Below are 25877 nucleotides of genomic sequence, written 5' to 3' on the forward strand. Positions count from 1 at the left end.
TCTGAGAAATATTAGTATTAGTCTCACTCTTTAAAACTAATTATTCAATCAGATACAGGCTTTTGAAAATATGCGTGTGACATAATTGAGCCAAAGTCTGAACGATGGCGTATGTTTTACACTTTTACGTATGTAAAAGTGTCTGGATTAATACAACTATTTCCTCGAATATTTCAATCATTAAAGATAATATAATTTTTTTTATATGTAACCTTAAGTGTTGATTTTACAATGTGTTTTTTTTTATTTTTTTTATTTACAATTTTTTTTTATTTTCCTGTCTGTCATCATCTTTTGGGGCAGTAAAACTGCTTCAATTTTCTTCAACAGTGTACCTATTGTCCGATAGGAAAGTGAATCTAGTTGGTGCGTTGGGGAGATCAAAATAAAATTCTCAGTAATTTTCAAAAGCACCGAGAAAAACAAAAAAAACAATTAAGGAAAACCGGAAATTTTTACGCAAAATCGGGCTTCGTTAAAATCGATTTTGGTTTTTGGTGCAACTCTAAAACATATGACCGTAGATATATGACATTTTCAATGTATATATAATATATTAGCATTTTCTATACACGATAAAATTTTTTATCAAAAAAAATTGTCTACAAGAAAGACAAATCAAATTTTTATGAGCGTTTGAAGTTAATATTTTTACAACATTGGATATTCAATAGATTTTTTATGTAGCGATTTTCTTATTTTGTTCTAATTCAAAAACGAATAACTTTAGATTAGGTAGATACATGAAAATTTAATTGAATGTTTATATTTTCATTTTCTCCATACCATACATTTTTGAAAATGGTTTTACTCGTTTTAAGATGTTTACGGACAATTTCAAATTTCAAATTTTTTTTTCTTTAAATATGAATACAATTTTATTACCAAAAAGCGTGAACATTTAATACAATATGCTCCTGATATATTATTACAACAGCAGTTGAAAAATATTAAAAATATACCTATAGGCACAATTTTTTTTTATAAGCATTTAAAGTTAGAATTTTGAATTTTGACAACATTTATAAAATTTAAAAATTTTAAATTATTTTATTGCTAAAAATTTAAAATTTAAAAAAAGGTTCCACGTAAATAAATTATGAAATTATATAAATTTCTTTATTCACAAAAATTTCATCAAATATACCTACTTAGTAATATATGGTTTAATATCATAAAGCAGGCGTGCCCAAGTCCCAACCTACGGCTGCGGAAATATACCAACCAGACCGTGAAAATTGTATAAAATTAGGTATTTGTATAGTTAAAATTATAATATAAAACAAATGTTATTCAAATAATTTTTAAGAATTATAATATATCTTACAATATTGTGTAGTTTCTATTTTCCAATGACAAAAACAAATTGTTAACTAGTGAATAGCGAATAGCGACTATAGTCGTGGAAACGTGGAAATATGCAATGAACAAACAAACTGTGAAGTATATTTCCCAATATATTCGGCCCGCAGTATATACATATGAATTTTGAATGTGGACCGCAAGTTGAAAAAGGTTGGACACGCCTGTGACCGTTTTCGTTCAGAATCGTTTTTATATGCAATGATATTATATATTTATATCATTGAATTCAAATTTAACACAATCCATTATGTACAGTGAGTAGACTCACTTCTAATCTACTGTACAGTAGAGCGACACCCACTTGCCCACCTTTTTTTGTATTTAATGTTTATGACCCTGCAGGTGTGGTTATAATTTTGATATACTTTTTTGTTTTTTATCATATTAGATACAACTATAAATTATAGTGGGTACATACTAGGTACAAATTTGGTTTATAAAGCAGTACGATGCGAATCGCGAACTCAATAATTTTACTTAATTATTATTTATATTATGTATATACAATAACAAGATATTTATATTAAATTTTAAATCAGACCATCGTCTTAAGCACATTAATATACTAAATATTATGAAAAAAAAATTGCGTAGGTGCATAATGTAGATGGTCAAAAGGCCAAATGTCGAAGGTCGAACCCACAAAAACATAATTTTACAGAAGACACTTTAAACAAGATATTTACCAACATAATCATTTTGTATATATTTCTTAAATATATACTTTTATGATGTGTCATGTGACATCTGGATAATCAATAATCAGAATTTAAAGTTGATAATAGTTATTTGAAATTATAAAAATATTTAAATGAAGACGTACCTATTATTATTTACTAACAAGAATCTATAGAATATAAATTATAATTTAAACACTATTATTTTTTACACACTGCAGTCAGCATATTATTTTTGTGTTTATTTGTTATCTTAACGCATTCCACATTTGTAGTAGTAATAGTTATAGTAATAGTACGTCGTGTCTACGTAGTAATAGTATTACGTGTATATACGTAGTATAAATGTTTTATTGAATAATAATAATTTAATTTCAGTACCTACTACCTATATTCACGCGGACTTCCGTGTATTTTCATGTAGGTACTTCCAAAGTGTTTCCTAATATTTGTACACAGTACACCTATACTTCCGAGTTCCGTTTGTAGTTTACCCCCCGTTATAATCAAAAATAATAATTATAGAAAATTAATGTAGGTATAATTGCAAAATATTAAATATCCTATATTTAGCGTATAGTCTACATTAAAATAGTTGTAAGTACCTACTAATAAAATATAAAGATTATTATATGGTTTTAAATACTTCGCGCAAACATAAGGTGTTACCCGGCGTACAGTAAATGCAAAAAAGGTACGTATTACACGTCTTGTTGTGGTAAAATGAAGACGGTCTTTGCATTGTTCGGGCCTACGTATTTTATACATTGCGCTCTCAGGAGTAAACGTATATGCTTCTACGTCACCCAATTAAAACAGATTGTCCGTGGCAATGAACATTTAATTTAAGTCTAAAAAGTAAATATAAGCCCCGAAATAATGTGAAAACAAACTCACGCGTGAACATCGACTCTTCCGGTGAAACCTAGCTGTGCCATATCTAGAGTGAAGACATGCACGTCATGATGTCGCCGAAGAAACGGCTATCTTCATCAGTCTTCATCTCACTCCGAACTGAAACTTGAAAGTATCGAAATATTTTCTGAAAATAACTTGAACGTAACGAAATTAATGAGTTTATGAACTTCGTGTTATAACTTATATATTATTATATAATATAGGTACGGCTTAACGTACTGTTCACCTATTGTTGGCTTATTTTTTTTTCTTCACTGAAATCATTAGAATCTTTAATCGTCTCCGACGAATGTCGACAATTGGCAATTGCCATAGATATGCCATAAAATATATTGTTTATTATGATTAATCCATAGAACTTATATAATATATACTCAGTTGTACCAATCACGACGTGCATGCGTATTTTTGCATTTGCCCATGAGGTCTGGACTATACCCTACTTAAATGTGTTGGGAAAATTATCTGCAGGACCCCCTCCACTAAAAACTCCTAAATACACCACTAGTACCTATACGATCCATTGATAAATTGAGCAGTAGATACTTAGGTGAAAATCGCAGGGGAGCTAAAGGGGTTTAGCCCCCCCCCCCCCGTCCTACTTGTTAAAATTATTTTAATAATGCAATAATCCCATTTATCTCTTGTATTCTTGTTTTCCTTAACACAATGTTTCAAAAATTAATATTAATTATAGGTACCGAATAAATTATTAAACCAAAATAAACACACCTAAATGTTATGTAGATACCTACTAATAAGAAATAGTAATAAATCCATTTGACCTTTTGTATGAACTATTAAAATAAATATGAACAATAATTCATTAATAAGTTTAATGTTTATATTACATCAGTGTAGGTATAAACTTAAACTGCAACGATATAATACAATCAGATATAGGTACAAATTATTACACTAACTGATGACGTTGTTTTAAAAATTCACTCTATAATTAATATAAAATTGTTTTTGGAATAGACCAATAGGTTACTTAGATCGCATTTTTGTATGCAAGTCCCAGCAATCAAGTTTTAAACTCTAGTACAGTGGCTGTACGGCTGCCGTACAGGGGTTGGCCACCTACGGCAAATTTGAATATTTAATATTAATAAATGGCATACCAATATCAAATAAAATTACATATAATTTTTTTAATATTTCTGAATTTTAGAAATTCGTACCAAGGAAGATTTTCCAGAACGTTGAAATTAGTTTGTAGATTTATCTTTAGGTACATATAACTACACACATATTATATAGTATGTAGTGTTGGTCGAGTACTCGACTTTGGAAAAATTTTCAACTAAATTTTGGACTTCTAAATACGAGTACTCGCTTTATTGAGTCGAGTACTCGTGTTATTATTTTTATTATTAAAAATACTATAAATAGTAATTTATTGAAAAATAAATGTTAAAACTATAAATGACTGAAAGAACCCATATATCCGATATGAATACCAGGAAGGTGATACATGATAGTTTAGATTTATAACAATAGTTTTAATTAATTATATAACTGTATGAAAGAAAATATAATATTTTTGTAAAATCTATTTTTAGAACAATTTAAAATACTCGACCATTTTGTCGAGTACTCGAATTTTGAACTCGACTCGACTCGAAATAATTGAAACTCGACTCGACTCGACTCGACTCGAAATTAAAAAACAATACTCGTCCAACACTAATAGTACCTATTTGAAAACATTTTTTCTCGGATATTTTTTTATCAAAAATAAGTACCTACCTACTGAACACACTACTTAACAAATTCTCATTTAAAAAATGTAATAACTAATGTATATCTTATATAACTAATATAAACATAACTTATATCTTTAACTAAACTTTAACCAAATTACGAAGAGATAATATCCGACAAATACATTCAATATGCTCAATAAAAAAAAACTGCAATTTAATTGTCATAAAAATAGTAGGTATAAAAAAATCTAAAATTTAAATTTGTGTTAGGAAATATATATATATAAGTATCGTTTCATTATAAAGTAAATAATAAGTATCAATTTTTTATGGCACATTCTCAATTTTTTTTATTTGGCACGATGTAGAAAAAGGTTGGCCACCCCTGATCTAAATAAAAATAACCATACTTGAACTTGATGTATAAATATTTAATAGACGTAAGAGTACCTACCTACTCTTTTACTTATTTAATATAAATAAATTATATTAAGATTTGTATATGATATAAAAAGTAATTTGCCTCGTTGTGATGAAACACTCATAAGTAGATACTAATGTAGACAGGTACTCATAAGGAAAAACAGCATATTTATTTATAAACAAATAGGTAAATAAAAAAAAATATTATGCAATAAATATAAATCAAAAGAGTAAAATTGTATATGGGTAGTTTTAGATGCTTACATAACAAATGTACGTCCATTAGTTATCTTATCATTAAGCTTCGTTAGTTTTAAATACCTAATAATAATATAATAACAGGTAAATCCACTCTAATATTACTTGTAAGACGAAGAAAACACATACAGATACTGAGATAGGTGCATAATTATACCTACTTATTACTTTTCAATTTACATCCTATCAAACTTCCAACTTTTGTTTTGATAACAGTTAACGTGTCAACCTTAAATTATGTACTATGGAATGTATGGATGGACATAGGACCCATGTTCCGATAACTTGAAGCACATATTAGCGACAAGTCTATGACTTAAATACTAGGTGACCTACAGATCAACGACCAACAGCTAAATATGCGACGTTTCGCCTCACACTTGTACACATCACAGTCACAGACTCGTCGCTTATATTGCTTGCACAGGCGAGATGCCGAAATGAACATGGTTCCATCCAAACTAGATGAAGCCCTAAGTTGTCAACAATTAACAGTTTAACTCACGAATTAAGATATATCTTAATTCGTGGTTTTTTTTTATTGATCTTGAGCCCGGAAATTATGTCATAATAGAAGGTTAGTTAAGTAAACCTATATGGTTAGTTGAAGCTATGTGGTGATGATATTGGACTATCGGTGGCCGGGAGCTTTACGATGACATTTTGCTAGTTTCCCACCAACTATCAAGATATTCGATATTGTAAACATAACAGTGAAAGAAAATATTTAAATAGATACCTACCTATAAATATTATGTATATATTTCAGACATATCATAGTCAGTGGCATAGCGAAGTATATGTAATCTATAGAGGCTGCCAGGACCGGATTAAGAGTTTACCGGAGAATGGGTAGGAGCCTTGTAGTCCAAATAGGGCCCTTAGTCCTTACAATATTTATTACCAACAGCCAATAACTGAATTTTATCTCTTTTAAAAAATGATACTAGGTAATTAATTGATTGTACAGAAATATCTTTAAATATTATTTTTAATATAAGGTATATTAGATATTTAGGTGTTTATTATGACAGTACATTTTTGTCACACACAATATTATTCTTTAAATGTCAAAATAAAAATATAATATTTTAAAACTAACTTAGTTATACTTTTTTTGCTTCATAAAATGCATTTTGCTATGATAGCCCGTGGACTTCTTCACATTTAATTTATTGAATCTTTAAAAATTGAAGTAATAGGGATAAACCTCTAATCATATTTTTTCAATTATTTAAAATTTAAATGTGTACAATAGAATATGGTTTATAATTAAAAATTAACTGCAGATTCTCGCTATCAGTTGAATTTTTTTTTTGCTTCTTAAAATCCTTTTGCCTTTTCAATTTTGTTTTTTTTTAGAAATTTAACTAGATTTTTATACTAGCTATTTAAGGGATACCTCTTGTTAATGGTTTGCTAATAAGCTACCTAAACATTGTGGTAATTGTATATGTTTAAAAAGCTTAAGATTATAGACTGTAGTTTTTAGTATAGTGTATTTTTGATAACTCGAAGCTTACAGGGGAACAAAATGTTTGATTTACTAAAAATGTCAAGTTACACTTATCAAAATCTTAATGTGTTATTGTTATTTGAAGGGGAATTTTATTTATTCGAGATTTCAAGAATTTTGAGTTATCAAAGTTCGAGTTACCGAGTGTACACTGTACTTATCTACTATAGTACTATATAACTGTATCTTAATTTAAGATTCTGAGCGGAGCTATAAATGTATTGATTTTAAAATAATGTTTTTATTTTAATTTTTAATTGTTGTGTCTATCACCACCGTTTGGGGCAGTAAAACTTCTTCGATTTTCTTCAACAGTATCTTGTTCGATGGGAAAGTGAATCTGGTTGGTGCATTCGGGAGATCAAAATTTAAAATTCTCAAGTTTTCAAAAGCGCCGGGAAAAACGACATAAAAATTAAGAAAAACGGGAATTTTCACGCAAAATCGGTTTTGGTTTTTGGTGTAACTCTAAAATTTTTATATCCAGGCATTAGGTAGGTAGGTTATGATGCTATTTAAAAACGAACATTTTTTTGTTGTTTATTAAAATTTTAAAAGGTTTCATCTTTTCATGTGTTCATATATTATTAAATTACCAATATATTATTCACTATTAAAATGTGGTGAAATGAATATAAATCCTAAACATTTTTGTGACCAATTTTACGTTATCGCAACCCCTACTAGTATATCTAATAACTTTCCTTTTATAATTGATACTTAGACATAAGTAGCAATTGTCTCAATACACTTATATCATAAAATCATAATATTATCTCAACATTGAAGAAGTAGATTAATTGGGAGAATTATTTATTAGGTCAATTTCTTATTTGGATTATTAGTTATTGGAAGAAAATGTATTAATTTTTGGGTTAAAATAATTTAGTGAATTGGTAGGGAACAGTACATAGTAGATATTTTAAGTAGATTTATGAAATTCTAATATTATATTCATTTAATTGCTTAGTCACTGTAGCAACAATGTAGAGAGTTACCTACTAATATCAAAATATATTAAAAACAATTTAACATTTTAATTAAGTATTATTTTTACTTTTTTCTATAAATAGATCATGTACCAGACTCGCCTAGATGGAACACATCAAAGTACAGAAGTATATCAATCACAAGTTGTACTAATGACGGATAGTGGTCTGGTTGCAGAATAACAAACAAGTATCTACTCAACCATTTTTTTTTTTTATAAAATATTGTTATCATTGCTTAGCTATAAAATATAATTATTAATCAATTAAATATTTAAGGATACATAGAAGGTAAATTAAATTTTTTTTAAAATTATTTTAATGGTACAATTACAATTAGCTATTTAAAACAGCAATTTCAATACCAATGGAAAAAAAAACAATAATAAAATAAATATATTATACACATATTATATCATATATATAATAAATAATATGTATATATATTGTAATATTATTTATTGCGCTAATTTTTTCTTTTGTACAAAGTTATTACTCATACGCAATTAAAAAGTACAATATTATTTTCAACAATAAAATAAATCATAGAATAGAAAAAAAAATTAACAAATTTTTTTCCTAAACTCCAGAATCTACTATTTTTGTATAACTTTTTTTCTTAAGTTAATTTAAATAATAAGTAATTGAAACAATAAAATAAACACATTAATAAAAAAAAAGGAAAAACAATTCAACTAGGTTACAAATAATAAAGAAAATAGGTATAAACATAAAGCAATACATAATTGTATGTATAATAAACATATTTTTTTATGTATAAAAACTCAACAAAGTAGTAATATTTAATTATAATGTATTACATTTTTTTTTTAGGTTATATATTACTATTATGCATATTATTTTATATTATATTATATATATATATATATATCTTCATACATACATACATATATACATACATAAAGATACACACATAATATAACATAATGAAAAGAACGACTAATTTTACAATAATGGTTTCAACTGACTCTCGCATGATGATGTTATATATTGGCAGACCCTCACACTAAATCTATGTACAAAAAAAAAAAATAATAATAATAATAATAATATAATGTAAAGAAACAACATTTAAAAAAAGTCCTAGTTTTAATATCACCCTCTGAAGAAAAAAAACACTGGTTAACTTATGAAAACCTAGATTTAATAATTGTACATGTTTTTTTTTTTAGTTTACAAGATTTGATAATAACGGAGGATGGAGAGATGAAGGAAGTATAAGCAAGCAGCACCAAACAAAAAGAAAATTAAATGTAAATAAATAAATATAAATATAAATAAAATATTGGTATAAGTTCATGTAGCACAATTAATATTGATTATAAGCACAGGAAACTTATGTCCCAATTTTTAATAATGCTTTTCTGTTATGTTAACAAATTGTTGTTCTTTTAAAAATGCATATATTATTCCAGAGCAAAAAAATATATAATAACTTATAAATAAGACTTATAACAAGAAACAAATAATACATAATTTAAAGAAACTAGTAAGTTACAAACATAATATAATAATTAGTTATATTTGTCTATACACGTAATTACATAAGATTTGGAAATTTTACCATTGGATTTACTGGTATAACATTCATAACGGTAATATTAAAAATTAATTTATATATATTTAAATGATAAATATATACTTTCAATTGTGCGATTTTTTTTTGTAATGGAACGTTGCAAATATTATATAGTTAAAAAAAGTTATATTAATGCATACAATTATTTACATCATTGAATTTGGACATTCAACTGTAGTAAACAGGCTTGAACTAGGTATCCATTATTAATACAAATAATATAATTATTAGGTTAGGACATTATTGTACCTGGTAAATAATAGTTAACAATAATATAACCATTGACAATGTAATTTTACATACTATAATATTACTATATGTTAGAAAACTGTATCACCAATTTTAAAAGCAAAAAAAAAAAAAACAAATGTATTTATTGGTGAATATATCCATTGTACTAGACATTGAACAACATAATAAACAAATATTAAATTAAACGTTTTATAATTGTATAGGATTTAATTTAATTGTTAATTTTTTTTAACTACTTCTGCTAATAAATTATCTAAAATTGTGACTAGGCAAACATAGGTACCTATACATCTTCAAAGGTCCTAATATCTAGATATGTATTCTTTATGCAAAAACCTTATTTGGCTGCTTGTAAAAGAACGCTCACCACAAGGAATCAATCTTAATTACATACTACTGAAATGTTTAGGTTTGTTGAAATGATTTTGGATTTGATAACCTGTGATTCTGAAAATCGAATTAAGAAAAAATATGAATTAATCCAAAAACTATGTTTTATATTTTATGAATTGTATCTTTCCTTATTTATGACAGATTTTAGTAATACAAAATGTTAAGAACTACACATTATTAAAAATTAATTTTAACTCATATTTGAAGGAACTAGATAAAACTAGATAAATTTTTTTTTTAAATAATTTAACTAAGTTATTTATATTTTATTAATAAAATACTAGGGAAATGTCAGTATGAAATATAAAAGTTTTAAATTAAAATAATCAGTCGTTGTATTAAGTTATAATAAAACAAATCACATTAAATGAAATGTTTGTAGTGAATTTATAATAAACTTGATTAAAAATCAATCATTAATATTTTAATAATATATTTGAACTAGTTTATTCCTCTCAGTGTATCAACCAATTCTTAAAATTTAAAAACAAAAGAATTTATAGTTTATATATTTATAATGTACATAACATTATTGCTTTTTTGTTAGATTATATTATGATTTATTTATTTAAATATACTTTATATGATGCTCCAAAAAAGTGAAGATCAAAGTTTAAATATTAATTAATGTACAATTACAAATCACAAATTACAATTGTTTAGAATGATAGTTAATTAAATTCAATAAAAAATGAATGATTTTGAAATACATATTTAATTTAAAACTGGAATTCTACCAATTACTGAGAGAAAAATCGTCACAATTAAATGGTTTTGTAATTTAAACTATGAAATTAATTATAAGCTAAACATGTATAATGTTTATATGTTTACACTAAAAAATCATGCAAATATCTGATTTGAAAAAAAGATATGTAATTTAGTAGGCAAGACCTAGAATCTGGTTAAATGATTTGATAAAAAATTATAAATTGCAATAACTTAGTTTATTATTATTATTGATCGTTCTTTAGGTATGTATAATATGAAAGTTATCAAATTTAGAATTAGCATGAACTAATTCTTAGTCCCTCTGAAAATTAAAAAAAAAATTGACATTCTTTGGTAATCTGGTTATTACTTTATAGATTATAAAATGTTTTGTTACATTCTATCAATTAATATTACAATTTAATTAAATATATTAGTTTACTTATTCTATAATTATTTGTAAAATACTTTTTGTTTTAGGAATATATTTTTTTTCGTAAATTATTATTATATATTATATAAAATTTAAATTAATATTTAATTTATCAATTGTTTTATCTTATAAGTTTTCTGTAATAATTTGCACCGTCCAGTTTGGGTTTATATTGTGGGTTATTTTTTGTTCCAGAAAATATTTATAGGATACATTCGTGAAGACTAGAACAAGAGAACCAAATACCACTTAATAAAAAAGTGAAAACATCTTAAAAGGCGTACAATTTAACGCTGAAGCCACATCAGTTTCTACTTTAACTCTTGTAGTATAGGAATCATTTGGGTTTTGGAACATATAACGCTTCAGATACTATGCAATATACTGAACAATGATCTGTTGTAAATTTAAAACTTGTGAAATTATGCATTCTTTTACATGTAGAATTCATCTAAATTGTATTATAAATGTGTAGAAAGTTAAATTTAACAATTTGTTATCTATATAGTGAACAGTCAGTAGATTTTTTAAATTATAATATTGTTATGAGATCTTAAAATCCAGTATATCAGATATTCAGATTCCAGCTAAGATTTATAAGATATGGTTATACAGAGTGCGGCAAAAGTCGGTTCCCCAATTAATTAATTTTTATTTTGTACATATTTAATTTGTTGTGTTAATTGGGGAACCGACTTATGCCGCACCCTGTATTATAATAAATTGATAAATTGAATGTATAATTTGACAAACTATACAATTTATAAAGAATAATTGTTCAGAATATTGTATATAATTTCCAAAATACTTCTTATACTACCCTGGTTAAAGTAGCAACAAATTGACCGCAGCATAGCTTCTGGTCGTTAATAAGTTTGACTTTTTTGGGTCATTTTTCAAATAGGTGGCCTTTCTGTATTTGGTCTTCTTATTCTAGTCTTCATAGATATATTAAAAATTATAAACATAATATAATATAATAATATAATCCATGATATACATTTTTATATTATTGTATATTGCTATCAAAAAACACAAGTATATAGTAACTAATACAATATAATATGTAGTAAATTATTTAAAAACATAATATGTTGTTTTTATAAACATAAAATTGTTACATTTTATTTTATAATAATATACCTCTATGTTATTTCAATTTTAAAAATGTTATCTGTTTAAATTCATACATAGTTGTTTTTTTTCTTCACAAGACTAATAATATTATTTTCTTACATTAAATTATGTTTTGTTATCAATTTTCAATTTTTATTTCACAATATGTTCATAAATATTAAAAAGTAGCCGCACGGGATGACATGTATGAAAAAAAAGATATGATTCACAGAATTAAGAATTCATCCTCTTGGAGGAACTTTGAACATTGAATTAAATTAACTTGTTGTAATTAGTTATATAAAGATAAAAAATGTATTATTACTTTAATTTACTTTCAAAAATTGTTAATTTTATTTGTCTTTTTTTCATGTTTAGTTTTATGAAACGTCTTATTTTTAAATTAAAGAATATTTAGAGAATATAACCATTTGGTTCTTAGCATTTTTAGTGCATATAATATGTATAACTATTATAAAATTAAATAAAAACACATTAATAATTTACGTGAAATAATAAATCAAACGAGATATTTATTAACAAATATAACAATAATAAATTTATTTTCTAATAGTCTTTGGTATGTTATATATAATTAAAGATGCGAATAGTTCATCTTAGAAAAATGAAAAAAAAAAACAATAAAAATAAAATACATAGGATATACATATTTTGAGGATTTAAAAATTTACTTTTTCATTAAAAATAAAAAGTGAATTATAACTCGGAACAATTAATACTGACAAAAAATATTGATGTATAAGAAATTTGTTGACCAAAGAGAAAATTAATTTATATTACTACAAATAATGATTTTAAAAATCAAAATTTCCATATAAACTATGAATAAGTATTTGTACAGAGCAGTAATCATTTACTTTAAAATCATAATTTATAACTATATAAATTAACTGTATTCATCATAGTAATTAAACATAATAAAAATATTGTTAAATTAATAAAAGTTGGTACCTAATAAAAAAAACTGGTTGGTATCCAATTATTCAAACATTAATTTATTAATAATAAAAAAAAATAATAATAATGAATATTATGTTCAATAAAGTGATGTTTGAGGACCCAAATAAATGGTATCTTAAAACAGTTGAATTACTTACTCAAAATTGCTGCAGAATAATTAAGAGACCTGTGTATGTATATGTGAGTGGGTAAGGGAGAGATCATAGCAACTCGTACTGGCGCAGGTGCATCCTCTGTATGATGTCGCGACAGTCATTGAACACACGTCTGATGTTCTCAGTGTCAACAGCGCAGGTGAAATGTGGATAACAGTAATGTTTACCCTCGCCACTGGCAGTACTGATGCGCTATAAATCATTTAAAAAAAAAAACATTATTATAATTATTGTTTAAACAAAAATAAACAATATTATTGATATAAATTACATACAAGGAACTCATCTCGGATGAAATATTTGGCGCGAATAACTGGAGGATCTTCTCCTGGATCAGGAGTAGCATCCATTGGCGTTTGGTAACGGGTGAATTCGGCGAAATAATCTTCTAGCCGAGATTTACCAGCCTTAATTTTTTCTGCTAGTAAGTCTTGTTTATTCAGAAACAATATTACTGATATCGTTCTCAACCATCTTTTAAAAAATAAAATAAACTGTAAGACTCAATGGTCAAAAATACAAATAAAAATCCAAATACCTGTTGTTCCATATGCTTCTGAACAAGTCTAATGACTCACGGAGTCGATTTTGAGTGGGATCCTCCCTAAGAACCATATTGTAACTACTACAAGCAGTCACAAATATGATGGCAGTGACATCATTAAAACACTGTATCCACTTACGCCTTTCATCTCTTTGGCCTCCCACATCAAACATACTGAAAAAAAAATAGTACATTTTAAAAGTAACTATTAATATGCTGGATTTTTTTATCAGCTCTAAATTGTATACTTACTGAAAATTAACTTTTTCAACTTGAAATCGTGTTTCAAATATACCAGAAGTTAAAACACGGCACCTAAGTATGTCCTAAAAATAATTTATAAAAATATAAAAACAAATTTAAAAAATATATTGGAAAAATTATAATCAAGTTGATATTTATTTGATCATCTGTTTTTTAAGTACTATTAAAAAATAATTTTGTAAGGAATATTTTTTAAAATTATTTAATTAAATACTTTTATACTTTTAAAAAAGTTATCTATCACATGAGTAGTTGAAATACTAATTAAATAAAACTAAAGTATAAATAAGGCTATTGTTATAATAAACCTATCATAAATCACACGGAAATTAATTACTCCACGCGTATTTGTTTGTTCTGTACTTGTGAGGATAATTAAAAAAATAAGTTTATATTTGTCTGTTTTAGTAATTTCAAATAACACATCTACATATAAATAGACTTTTTCTAGTTTCTTATTATTTTTTTATGCCATTGACTATCTAATTTAACAACAGTTATGGATCAATATATGATAATCATTTATCCTGTGTGCATAATTAATGCAATATTTTTGTATTTGGTTCATAAAAGCAGGTCACATTTTTATTGAAAACAGAACAATTATATTTAAAATAATCTATTCAATATTTCAAATTTATATTTTAAATAGTATTTGATACAAAAAATGTATTTGAATACTTTTTTATAATACTTCTACTCAAATACTTTACAACAAAAAAATATATGAACTTTTTTTATACATTTATTTATATTTAATACAACTAAAAACAGTTTATCATGATTAATATTTATTTAGCAGTGATAAAGTATTTGACAAACCATGTTATTCAGTAATCACTAGTGACCAACCAAATTTCATTAGCAAAACATAATTTTATTTTACTATCAATTTAGTTGAATTATTATTATACTGAAACTATTATTACTAGTAGTTACAATAACTGATAGTTTTACATAATAAACAAAAATATATTCACCAAAGTAGTTGTTATGGAAAAATATCTTTAGTTTGTAAAATTAAACACTACATCATATATAATTCTTTTGAGATTGTTAGGTTGTTTGACAAAATTACTTCAATCTCGTAAAAATGAAAATTATAGTGTATCTTAGTATTTGTACCTCCACATTAAAAGTTAATAAGTCATAATATTTTGTTTACTTCAATATATATAATTATTATTTTAAATTGAGCACTTGTATTTAATTAGCAATGTATTTGTATCACTTTAGAGATTATACACATTTTTAGAAGAAACATAATATTAAAATATATAAACTGCTCAATTTAACACAATTGCTTTCACTTCACACTACTATTAGGCCTGTAAATACATGATAAGATTACGATCGGTAAGCCACATTTTAAACTAGACAAATTACCTGGTAGGTTATACTTTACCAATGCTATTAATAACCACAAAATTAATATTAAAAAAATTCTGTGTAACGAAACACATAAATGTAGAAAGATAACTAAGTAAGAATATTATATTCAATTACTTGTTCCGAAGGGGTATAATTTAGTTGCTTGATAATGTGTACTTGATCGAGAAAACTGAAACAAAAATTAATATATTTTATTAACCATACAAAGAAAGCTTATTTATTCTGTTTCTAATTTAAAATAATTATTTTTTTAGTCTATAATATATTATTGATGTAAAATTTTTCCAAAACCCATTTAACCTAAACTAAATGTCTTGTATACAACACGAGTCCATAATTATTTAAATATAGTTTATAACATTGTATTAGGAAAGATAAGAAATAATACATTTTAATTTGTATAATAAGTAATAACTAATACTCAAGAAATCATAATTAAAGAGAAAAAATATGTTTAACATAGATTTATATTTGAAAAAAAATACATTACACTTTCATGAACCTAACCACTACCTTTCATAGTACCTAAAAATGATTATATATTGAGAATGTAAAACAAGTAATTTAGTTAGTGTCAACTGTCTCACAGCTAAACAAAAAACATGACCAAACAGAAAATTAAAAATTTAAATATTACTTCTTTTAACTAAAAGAGGAAACCACTATGATTTGTACTATGTTAAACAAACGCTGAGCATAGATATATAAGTCTTTCTTTTATTACATATTATGCAGTTTTGTTTAGTTCACAAAATAGGTATGTTAAGATTACATTTTGAAAATATTTAAGTAAAATACTTACTATTTAGCACAGTCAATGAGTTGATATTCATTAGATCTATCAAAACAAGACTGTACACCTCTATCTTTCCACAGTATTTCTGTGTGTTCATAAAACTCCTATAATAAAACAGTATTTATAAACAATAATGATAATATAAGTTGTTTACAAAAAATTATTAGAACTATTACTGACCGTTGTATATTCAAAGTTATGTTGGGAGGCGACATCTTGCATATAATCGACCCTAAACTGATTTTCTGGGTGTTCTAATTGTACTGGTGGGGTGAGTGTGCTCATGGCACCTGTAATTGTCTAAAAAACAAAATATACTTACAATATTTAATAACAACACTATTAGAACACCAACTGTAAGAACAACTTACCAATATGGCATCTCTAATGTTTTTTTTAATATCTTCAATTTTTTGTTTTTTTTCTCTGTAAAATTGATTTATATTAATTTAAAATTCAAAAAGTAACATAATTATACATACTCTTCACTAAATCCATTTACGTGTAATATTCGCATTTGTTTAACAATTGTGCTTTTACCAGATTCTCCAGCTCCTACAAAAATAATGAACATTTGAAACATTTTTTAATTTCTGTAAGTATTCTATACTACATTTAGTTAGTGATTATAATATACAATTTTATTTGTCTAATTAATATAAAAGCAATTTATCTTGGTGGTACCCCAAGGATATACATTGACAATAAATTCTGTTAAAACATGGTTTGAGTACCAAATGGCAAATACCATTGTTTCATTCAACTATCTTAATTTATAATTTTAGTATTTTATATTTTACCGTTTTTCAACTACTATGGATACTACTGAAATAATAGAATATTCTTGAAAACAAAATATTCTCATTATTGTCGGACGTGACAATAATACTTTCGTCAATTAGGAATCAGTGTTAAAGTTTTGAAAGGAATTCTATTTATTTGAACAATCTGTTTAACTATTCTGAGCATTAGTCTTTCTTTAATTCATTAGAACTTATGTTATTGTTAACCATACCTAAACTCATTTTGGGTACCTAAATCACCTAGATAGGTATGCTAGGTAAACATAATTTTTAGAAAAAAAAAAAAACACATTCATATGAATAAATATTGATGTATAACAAGACAATCTGTTAATAGCGCCAACATACACATTTTGAGAGAATGTTTGATGTAAAGAAAAAAAATGTAAAGACATCAAAATAAATGTAATGTTACGCTTAGAACATTTTTATATAAATGTGCATAGAATTGTGTATTTTTCTGGTAGATGTTATGAGAAAAATATAAATTTAAAACTAACCAAGACATAACATTTGGCATGTATTCAAGTTTATATTTTTAATCGATTATATTATACACTATCATGTTTAGTTTATTAACATAGTTATACTGCCGTCTGTCACATGTAAATATTGTAATCGGGTAAAAAAAAATGTCTATACATTTATATAATATATAGTAGAAAAATAGAAAATAAAACAGGTATAGATACTGATGATTGATACTTGTTTTAGGTAAATATGAGTATCATGACAAGTTGAGATTACTATCAATAATTGTATCTTTCAGTTTTAACTACTTTCAAGGACACGGACACTAATGATTTAAGAGTATACCTAGCTAATCAAATACTCAAAAATCTAAATAAATGGATACAATTACCTATAGTTTGAATTGATTATTCAAAAAAAAAAAATATTGATGAAATTATGATATATGTAACATAAATAAATGCACATTAAAATCATTATGAAGTTAGATGAACCACTGATATCTATGACCTAGTCAAGACCTAGTCTTTCAGGAAAATTTTCTAAGTGATAAACATTCTCAATTTAAACTCAACCTACAAAATGCTACGTTATAAACTTATAAATAAACATCACTGCAAATACATATATAACATGAAAATTATATCACAGAAAATTTGAAAATTATAAGACACACAACAGAGCTCTAGAGACTAACTTAAAGACTACTCAATATCAATTATCAACAAGCAAGAATGATAATGCATTTATTTTACCTTACTACATTAATGTAAGCGGTAAGGTGTAATAGGGATAAAGATCAATGCAGAAGACCAAAGAGGCAAACATAGAAATCGCTGATATTTTAAGGCTTATAAGTCGATCACGTTGAGTATTTTAGGAGGCACTAGTAGCAATCGCACTGTGCAGAGTCCAATAGCCAATATCTTCCAAAATTTGGCAATGTCCAAATCCAGCAAAACTTCCGTACTTGGCAAGTACCCACCGAAAACCAAAATTGAAGGGTGGTTATTGGTTGATGAACACAAGAGGGAAGGATGCGCAGCGACAAGCCGGAAGAGTGGCTTACGACCAACAAAAGTGAAATGTAACACGGGAAAAAATTTAAAATTTTTAAAAAAAATACCCTCACTCACCCAACAACAGTAATCTGTGTGTGGCCCTGTACACCTGTTTGTCCTTTTGCAGCTGCTGATTTATCTTTTTGTTCGTCTCCTTGCCCTTTTTCGCATCGTCGTGGTCCGTCTTGGCCGCGGCGCTTCCAAAACACCCCATAACATTAGGCCAGCCTATTTTTGTGGCTTTCCGGCGGGAGGGCGGCTGCGGCTGCTGCTGCGGCGGCGGCGGCGACGGCGGGGCGGAGGCCAGCACTAGGCTACGGCTCGTTTAGAGGCGACACCGGTTTTATTGTTATTGTTGTTACTCGTTCGCACCACCACGAAAACAATAACGACGGGGCGACGACGGCGACGACGACGACGACGACGACGGCGGCGGCGGCGGCGGCGGTGACAACGACGACGACGGCGGCTGCGGCGGCGGCAGCGGCGGCGGCGGCGACGACGACACCACTATACGCGGCGGCTGCGGTGGCGGGCAGTGGTGGTGGCGGACGATACACACGGGCCGAGGAGAGAGTGTGTGTGTGTGTGTTTGACAGTACTGATGGTGGTGGGGGCGGTAGCGGTGGTGGCACACGGTGCGCGTGAACAGTGAACGGGTGGTGAGGTGGCGCGTAGTGCCCAAAAACGCGCGCGCGGTGCTGTTATCTATATATCACCGTTCGCACTCACACACACAGGCACACCCACACACAATACACACACACACACACCCACACTCACACTCGGTGGTACGCTGCTGCTGCTCTTGCTCGCACACTCTCACACTCACACTCACACAACTAACACAAGCGCGCGCATACATTCACGCGAAAAACACACTACCGCCGCCGCTCGCTACTACTTGTGCTTCTGCCTTCTATACCGTTGCCGCCGCCGCTGGTGGCAGTAGTAGTAGTAGTAGTAGTAGTAGTACTAGTAGTACTAGTAGTATGAGTAGTAATAGTAGTAGTAGTGTTGTTGGTGGTGGTAGTGTTGACGGTGGCGGCGGCGCGTGCGCTCTCTCTTACTCTAGTCTAGCGCCGCACACTTTCTCGCTCGTTCACACACGGTTTGTGGCCACACACCGACACTCGCACACCTTCGATACAACTAAACCGCGAACATGACACCCGTCACGATCCTCTAAACACATACATAATATACACACTCATCGGTGTGTCGTGGATTGTGGACGCCGGTGCGCTCGCCGCTCAGTGCCGACGATATCATTTTTGCGCGCGCTGTCCACGAATATTTTTTTGTTCCCAGTTGGTGGTGGGGAGGGGGGGATCTGGCGCAAAATCACATTTTTACAACTTTCAAAAACTGTCGAAATTAAATCGCTTAAGTACATCGCCAATGATCATAGAAGTCCAGGTCGAAAGAGTACACGACGTGTTATGGTGATCACTTATGATCATACACCGGTGGTATTGGTTTGCGTTATGAAAAAAATATAATAATTATAATTGAAATTTTCAGTCGGTAGAAGTGTGATGGTAAAATAGCAAGTAAAAAAAAAAAAAACTATTCTAAACTCGTGCGTAAACTGAACACGGTCGCGTGGAACAAAGTGGATGGCGTCTAGGGCCCCGTCAGCGAGCACAGCAGCTGAACGCGTCGCACCAACAGCGCTACGCCGGATGCCGGTAGTTGTGTGGCGCGCGCGGGGCACGTTTGGCCGCTGCCTCGTGGGAAAAATTATAGTAAGGTGGCTTTCGGGAGATTCGGTGGCGGAATATAACGTTTGTCAGGCCCGCGGACTCTGCGGCCACACTCATGTAATTGCCCGGTTGTATTGGTTGACTGGTTAGGCCCACCGCTGCCTATTTTCGGGCCGAAATTCGCAACGCCACCCTTCCAATTTCCATAGAGGAACAATAACTCGATGCACCCTTTGCACTACCACCGGTTGGTCGATAACGCTCAATCGCCATCTACGCGTGGCACCAGACACCGCCGCCGCAGCGTCTATTTTTAGATTCGTCCGCTAAAAATGGTATCTTTGCGTCTATAATAATAGTATATTTTATATATTATATTTAACTCGTCATAATATAATACACCGCATAATACCAGACGGGATTTAATCATTTTTTTATAATAATATTAATTGTGGTGCGTTTAATTTTGGGGGGTTGAAATATTCAAATATCCCTAGTGGCTGGTGTCTTGGGACTTAGGGAGCTAAAAATAGTGGGCAAAATAGGAATTATTTTGCCAAATATGGTATTGGTTAGTTTTAGTTGAATATGTAAACCATAGCTATATTAAAGAATTAAGTATTAACTGAATATTGTACATTAAGTAATTAAATGTAGGTATTTAATACTGTAGCGTAATTACGTGGGGGGGGGATTTGGGTGTCGTATCCCCCGCCCAATAACTTTTTTTTAAACTGGCGAATCATATTTATGTACCTTTTTATTTAATTATAAAAATATTATTATTTAAAGTTACTATTGTACCTACTGGCTACTGATATAGTATATTTTATAGAAACAACATTGGTAATAACTAGGGCTAAGAAAATAAAGCACTACAATAAAACCTACAATAAAGGAATTAAAAAATTGCCAATAATGCTACAAAAAAAAGCATTTTAACCAAGAAAATGCAACTAAAAAAGACTTGAACATTTTTAATATCAAAAAATAATTTATTAAACACATTTTTATATGTTCACACCAAGTAATTCTTAGAACAACTAAGCACAATTTATAAATATTGAAAAAAAAAATTAAAAATTGTTTTATTAAATGTCAATAAATGTCAACGTAACCACTACTCCCCACTCGGTAATCATTTTGACAAAATCTAAGAATCTATTTTCAGAAATATTTTCCGATAAGGCGATAATATTTCACTACGAAATCACGAAATAAATATATTTAATAATACAATTAAAATAAATTAATAAATAATAATTTAGATAAATATGTACGTAAATGTTCTAAAAATGTTAAATATGCTTATAATTAATAAAAACTAATTAAAAAGCGAATAAACTGACAAAAAAGTACCAAAAAAGCATTTATTTACAAATATTATAAGAAAATGCAAAAAAAGCAAAATCAAAATTGCATATTTGAACTCTGTGATGAATGAATCGAATTTTGTTTTTGATTAGCTATGTCCTGTAGTACTATGAAAGAAAATGCAAATGCTACAAAATCCTAGCCCTAATAATATATAATAAATAAATAATATACTTATATTACAGGTATGGCTTTTCAACAAGATTGTTTAATTCCGAGGCCTGTCCAAGGTGGTTTTACACAACAAATCTAGGCATATTTTTGTTTTTTTTGGTGCTAAAAATTTTTATGGTGCTGCACGTAGAAGTCAAGTAGCATTGCACGCATGCACATAAACGTAAAATCGCAAACTTTGGATGGCTATAACTTCCAAAATTTTTAAATTCGTGAGGGGCATGGTAAAGTGCATTAAAGTGGTTAAGTGCATTAATTTTGTTTCTTTTTTAATAGTGTACAATTTTATGTTGTTAGACGTTTTGACAGTCATTAAAATAATGCATCATCGTGGTCTGTTTTTAACAAAATGTTCATAAATAAATAACTATAACTAAACGATTAAAAAACGAATTAATTATTTTTTTTTTTTAGGGGGGAAGGGGTGTACAAATATTGTTGACACAGGGCGCAAAAATTGTAAATACGGCCCTGTAAGTAAATATATTTATTATAAAATAAATAGTGGTTTTACCTGCTTGATAATTCCAACAACTACAACATGTGTATTTTTGTTTTCCTCGTTACTATCAAACAATTCACGAATAGCTACAGAGATTACAGTATTTTGTTTTGGTTCAACTCCAGATGCTGTTGTTGGACTTTGCGTCATTGTGACATTAAACCCACCTTCATCGTCACCCCACATTTTGAAAACTAAAAACATTTTATAATTTTTATTAAGAAAATACGTCCTATGTTAAAATACAAAATTTTTTTCTAAATGTATGATTTACAATAAATTACATTATAATATTAATACATCATTGAACTAGGCAGTGGCGCCCAAGATATATTTTTCAGGTGTAGCAAGAAATAATTTTACACACCCACCCATCCCCTCTCGTACTCAAAATTATATTATTTTATACATTTCATCATATTTGAATTGATAATATTAGTAAATATTAAGGTATAAACCAATATAATCTGTGATTAACAATGAACATATTTCAAGTTAATTATTTTATGTTATTATACCTACCCACCCCTTATTTTCAAGATGTAGCGATCGCTACACCTAGTAATAGGGTTGGGCGCCACCGGAACTAGGTATTTATAACATATTATATTATTATAAATTATTGGTAACAATAAGATTCATATTTATTGGTACTCAGTGACAAGGCCAACATAAATCATATTTTTTTTAACATAAGTTTTTATTATGCAATCTATTACAAAAGTTGAATAATAATATTTTTACAGGAAAGTACACAGGAAACACAGTGAAAAGACCTTCCAGTGGAGATACTTTGTCAATAGGTAGTTATAATAGCTAACTTATGCACTTGCATTTATATTTTTTTTACACAAATTAATTATATACCTACTCATGTGAGCAGGTCACGACACCACTGTCTTTTTAATCACTTTTGGGGATTACCAGGTATGGGTATGGATGCGAGTTGAGAAATAAGTAGATTGGGATGACGATATAAACTGTTATTGAAGCATTTGTAACGTCAATCATATAACTGCAAATTTGTCTTTCAGCCAAAATAATGTGGATCAACATTCGTACGAATACGATTACAGTACGTAATCCGAAACGTTACCTACACACGATATAATATGAAGTCAATTATTTCTTACCTGTCTGGTGGTATTCTTTTGAAACTGCGATCAAGGTTCGTTGGAACGAACTGTAGTTACAAACTGGTTAATCAAATAAACGCGTAATCGTAATTCGTGAATAATGATCTCGAGACGCGAACCAAAGAATATACAGCCGATAATGTGGTTATGGCGGCAAAAAAAAGGAATGTGATAATGGAATTGGTGAGAAACAGATTAGGATATACCATGATATACCTAGGTTACCTCAAATACTTTAAAATATTAATTGGCTACCTCGACAGAGAAACCCACGATTTAAGAAGATACATATTCTTCTCTACTTCGTGTCTTAAGCCGCGTACACACTTGTAACATTTTCTGTAACGCCGTAACACCGTTCCACCAGTTGTCGGTAAATTTGGCCGCATCAAAGGATGTTACGCACAAATGTTACAAGTGTGTACGCGGCTTAAGACTTAGGAGGAACCGCGGGCCGCTGCTGCAGCACGGAAGCACGGTTTAAGATGGAATCTATCGTGTGCAGCAGGCTGTTGTTCGTGCAATCGGGCTGTTCGCGTAGTGCGTACAATAATGTACATCCAGAATTGGCCGAATCTCGGTCCTGATCGCAGAATACAGATATATTATACTAAATACTAATATAGTATCATATTATTACTACCTATATGAGTATATAACTATATAGTATAATATTATACTACTATACTAGTATATATATATGGTAGTGTGGTGTCGATTTAAAATTACTATTCAAATTTAAATTACTCTCGGTTATGATAGGATATTAATATTCATGACAAAGTATACATGACCAATGATATATTAAGAAATTTTGTTATACGCAGATTTCGAAACTTACTTAAGCCTATGACTCCAAAACTAAGTTCGATCGCAAAATTCTGACTTCATCATCGTTTTCAGTATAGTTAACTCATTGACATATATATTTACACATGTCTATAACAAATACAATTTTTAAAAAAAGGGTGTCCGCTAAAGTAACAAAATACCTATATTTATATATTATATGTATATTTATGCTGGGTTGCATAAACTGTTTATTGAATTTAATGGTCCACTAATAATTTAATGGACCAACCGTGGGCCACTAAATCTTGTTTAAGGGACTATTAGCCCATTACAGCTCATTAAATGTACTTTTATGAAACCCGGCATAAATATTTATATATATATATATATTATATATAATTTATTAATTATATGTAATATAATTTATTAATTATATGTAATATAATTATAATTAATACTGTTGTTTTATAATTTTTATATGTCTTTGGGACATTCTCAGATAAGTATTCCGTGCTGTGGGCAGGATAAAACGGGTTTAGTGGTTGTAGTTACGAACAATACCGACGTGCATGATGTTCGTAACGTTGTGTTGACGGAAACGAATAACAAAAACATGAAATATAATTCCCGGTAAAAAAAAATAAAATATTAGAGTGCAAGAGGCGAGAGACGAAAGGATAATAAATAAAAAATCTTTTCGCTTTTTAACTGTCTTACAAGTTCCTAGTTACAATATGCCATTCAGATTGTTAACTATGAACGGATTTAGTGTGAAGAAAGAATTGTGAACAAGATCCGCCATCCTACGCGATGATTATTCTGAAACCGTCATGGATATCTCACAATGGTATGCCCATATTTTCGATCGACATTCATCCAGACGGTACTCGTCTGGCCACCGGTGGCCAAGGCCGGGACTCTGGACTGGTCATGCTATGGAACACAGCCGCAGTGCTGGACGAAAACAGCGAAAACGACGAGAACGTACCAAAAATGTTATGCCAGGTGAGTGGTTACTTTCTCGTATACAATGGGGGGAGGAGGTTCAAAATGTTTTAAAGTCAGTAGTAAAATAAATTATTGGAAAATTGATTAAAGTTAAATTATTTTAGGTTGACAGCCATTTAGCAAGTGTCAATTGCGTTCGATGGAGTCACTCAGGCAAATTTTTGGCGTCTGGTGGGGACGATAAAATCATCATGGTGTGGACATTGAGCAAATATCCTAATAGTGGAAACATTGTATTCGGCACCAAAAATATTGTTAATATCGAAACGTGGAAATGTATGTTCACTTTACGTTCACACTCAAGTGATATTCTCGATCTTGCGTGTCACCCCATGACTCATATTTGGCATCATGTTCA

At 28.9% G+C, this 25877-nt stretch overlaps 2 protein-coding genes and 2 long non-coding RNA genes across 7 annotated transcripts in view; 2 read left to right on the forward strand and 2 right to left on the reverse strand.

Moving 5' to 3' along the window:
* The first annotated feature begins 5409 nt into the window (after nucleotides 1-5409).
* LOC107884864 lies at nucleotides 5410-9855 on the forward strand. The gene is made up of 3 exons (XR_001680191.2): nucleotides 5410-5927; nucleotides 7940-8045; nucleotides 9049-9855. It is a non-coding gene; the product is annotated as an uncharacterized LOC107884864 (long non-coding RNA).
* On the reverse strand, nucleotides 8247-19720 carry LOC100159067 (guanine nucleotide-binding protein G(s) subunit alpha). 4 transcript variants are annotated; one of them, XM_029491067.1, is made up of 12 exons: nucleotides 18903-19720; nucleotides 16975-17047; nucleotides 16864-16918; nucleotides 16673-16792; nucleotides 16499-16596; nucleotides 15811-15865; nucleotides 14293-14366; nucleotides 14035-14214; nucleotides 13772-13970; nucleotides 13479-13688; nucleotides 10075-10154; nucleotides 8777-8888 (listed from the first exon to the last, which is right to left on the reverse strand). In XM_029491067.1, exons 1-10 carry the CDS (start codon nucleotides 19039-19041, stop codon nucleotides 13542-13544), a joined length of 1140 nt encoding a protein of 379 aa, XP_029346927.1. In that variant the 5' UTR covers nucleotides 19042-19720; the 3' UTR covers nucleotides 8777-8888; nucleotides 10075-10154; nucleotides 13479-13541. The 4 variants fall into 4 exon arrangements, with proteins under 4 accessions (XP_029346925.1, XP_029346927.1, XP_029346926.1 ...); XM_029491066.1 differs by having other exon boundaries at nucleotides 9991-10154; XM_029491065.1 differs by having other exon boundaries at nucleotides 8247-10154.
* Nucleotides 19721-22691: 2971 nt separating this feature from the next.
* LOC100568874 lies at nucleotides 22692-24225 on the reverse strand. Its single transcript, XR_511117.3, has 2 exons — nucleotides 23717-24225; nucleotides 22692-22777 (listed from the first exon to the last, which is right to left on the reverse strand). It is a non-coding gene; the product is annotated as an uncharacterized LOC100568874 (long non-coding RNA).
* An 814-nt stretch (nucleotides 24226-25039) lies between these two features.
* The window catches only part of LOC103307688 (protein HIRA), a 1391-nt gene continuing 553 nt past the window's right edge, over nucleotides 25040-25877 (forward strand). Inside the window, exons 1-2 of the mRNA XM_008189037.3 lie at nucleotides 25040-25516; nucleotides 25624-25872. Of these exons, the coding sequence (XP_008187259.2) occupies nucleotides 25322-25516; nucleotides 25624-25872 (444 nt within the window). The 5' untranslated portion in view covers nucleotides 25040-25321. The remainder of the gene's footprint in view (nucleotides 25517-25623; nucleotides 25873-25877) is intronic.

Source organism: Acyrthosiphon pisum, chromosome A3, assembly GCF_005508785.2.
Source record: "Acyrthosiphon pisum isolate AL4f chromosome A3, pea_aphid_22Mar2018_4r6ur, whole genome shotgun sequence".
Classification (NCBI taxonomy): Eukaryota; Metazoa; Arthropoda; class Insecta; order Hemiptera; family Aphididae; genus Acyrthosiphon; species Acyrthosiphon pisum.

Bases quoted from the DNA above. Each gene is read 5' to 3' on its own strand.
- LOC100159067 (XM_029491065.1), bottom strand. From the start codon at position 19,041: ATGGGGTGTTTTGGAAGCGCCGCGGCCAAGACGGACCACGACGATGCG. The intron at 14,215-14,292 runs GTAAGTATACAA...TTTTTTTTTCAG, and splicing joins GTTGAAAAAGTTAATTTTCA to TATGTTTGATGTGGGAGGCC. The intron at 13,971-14,034 runs GTATTTGGATTT...ATTTTTTAAAAG, and splicing joins AGAAGCATATGGAACAACAG to ATGGTTGAGAACGATATCAG.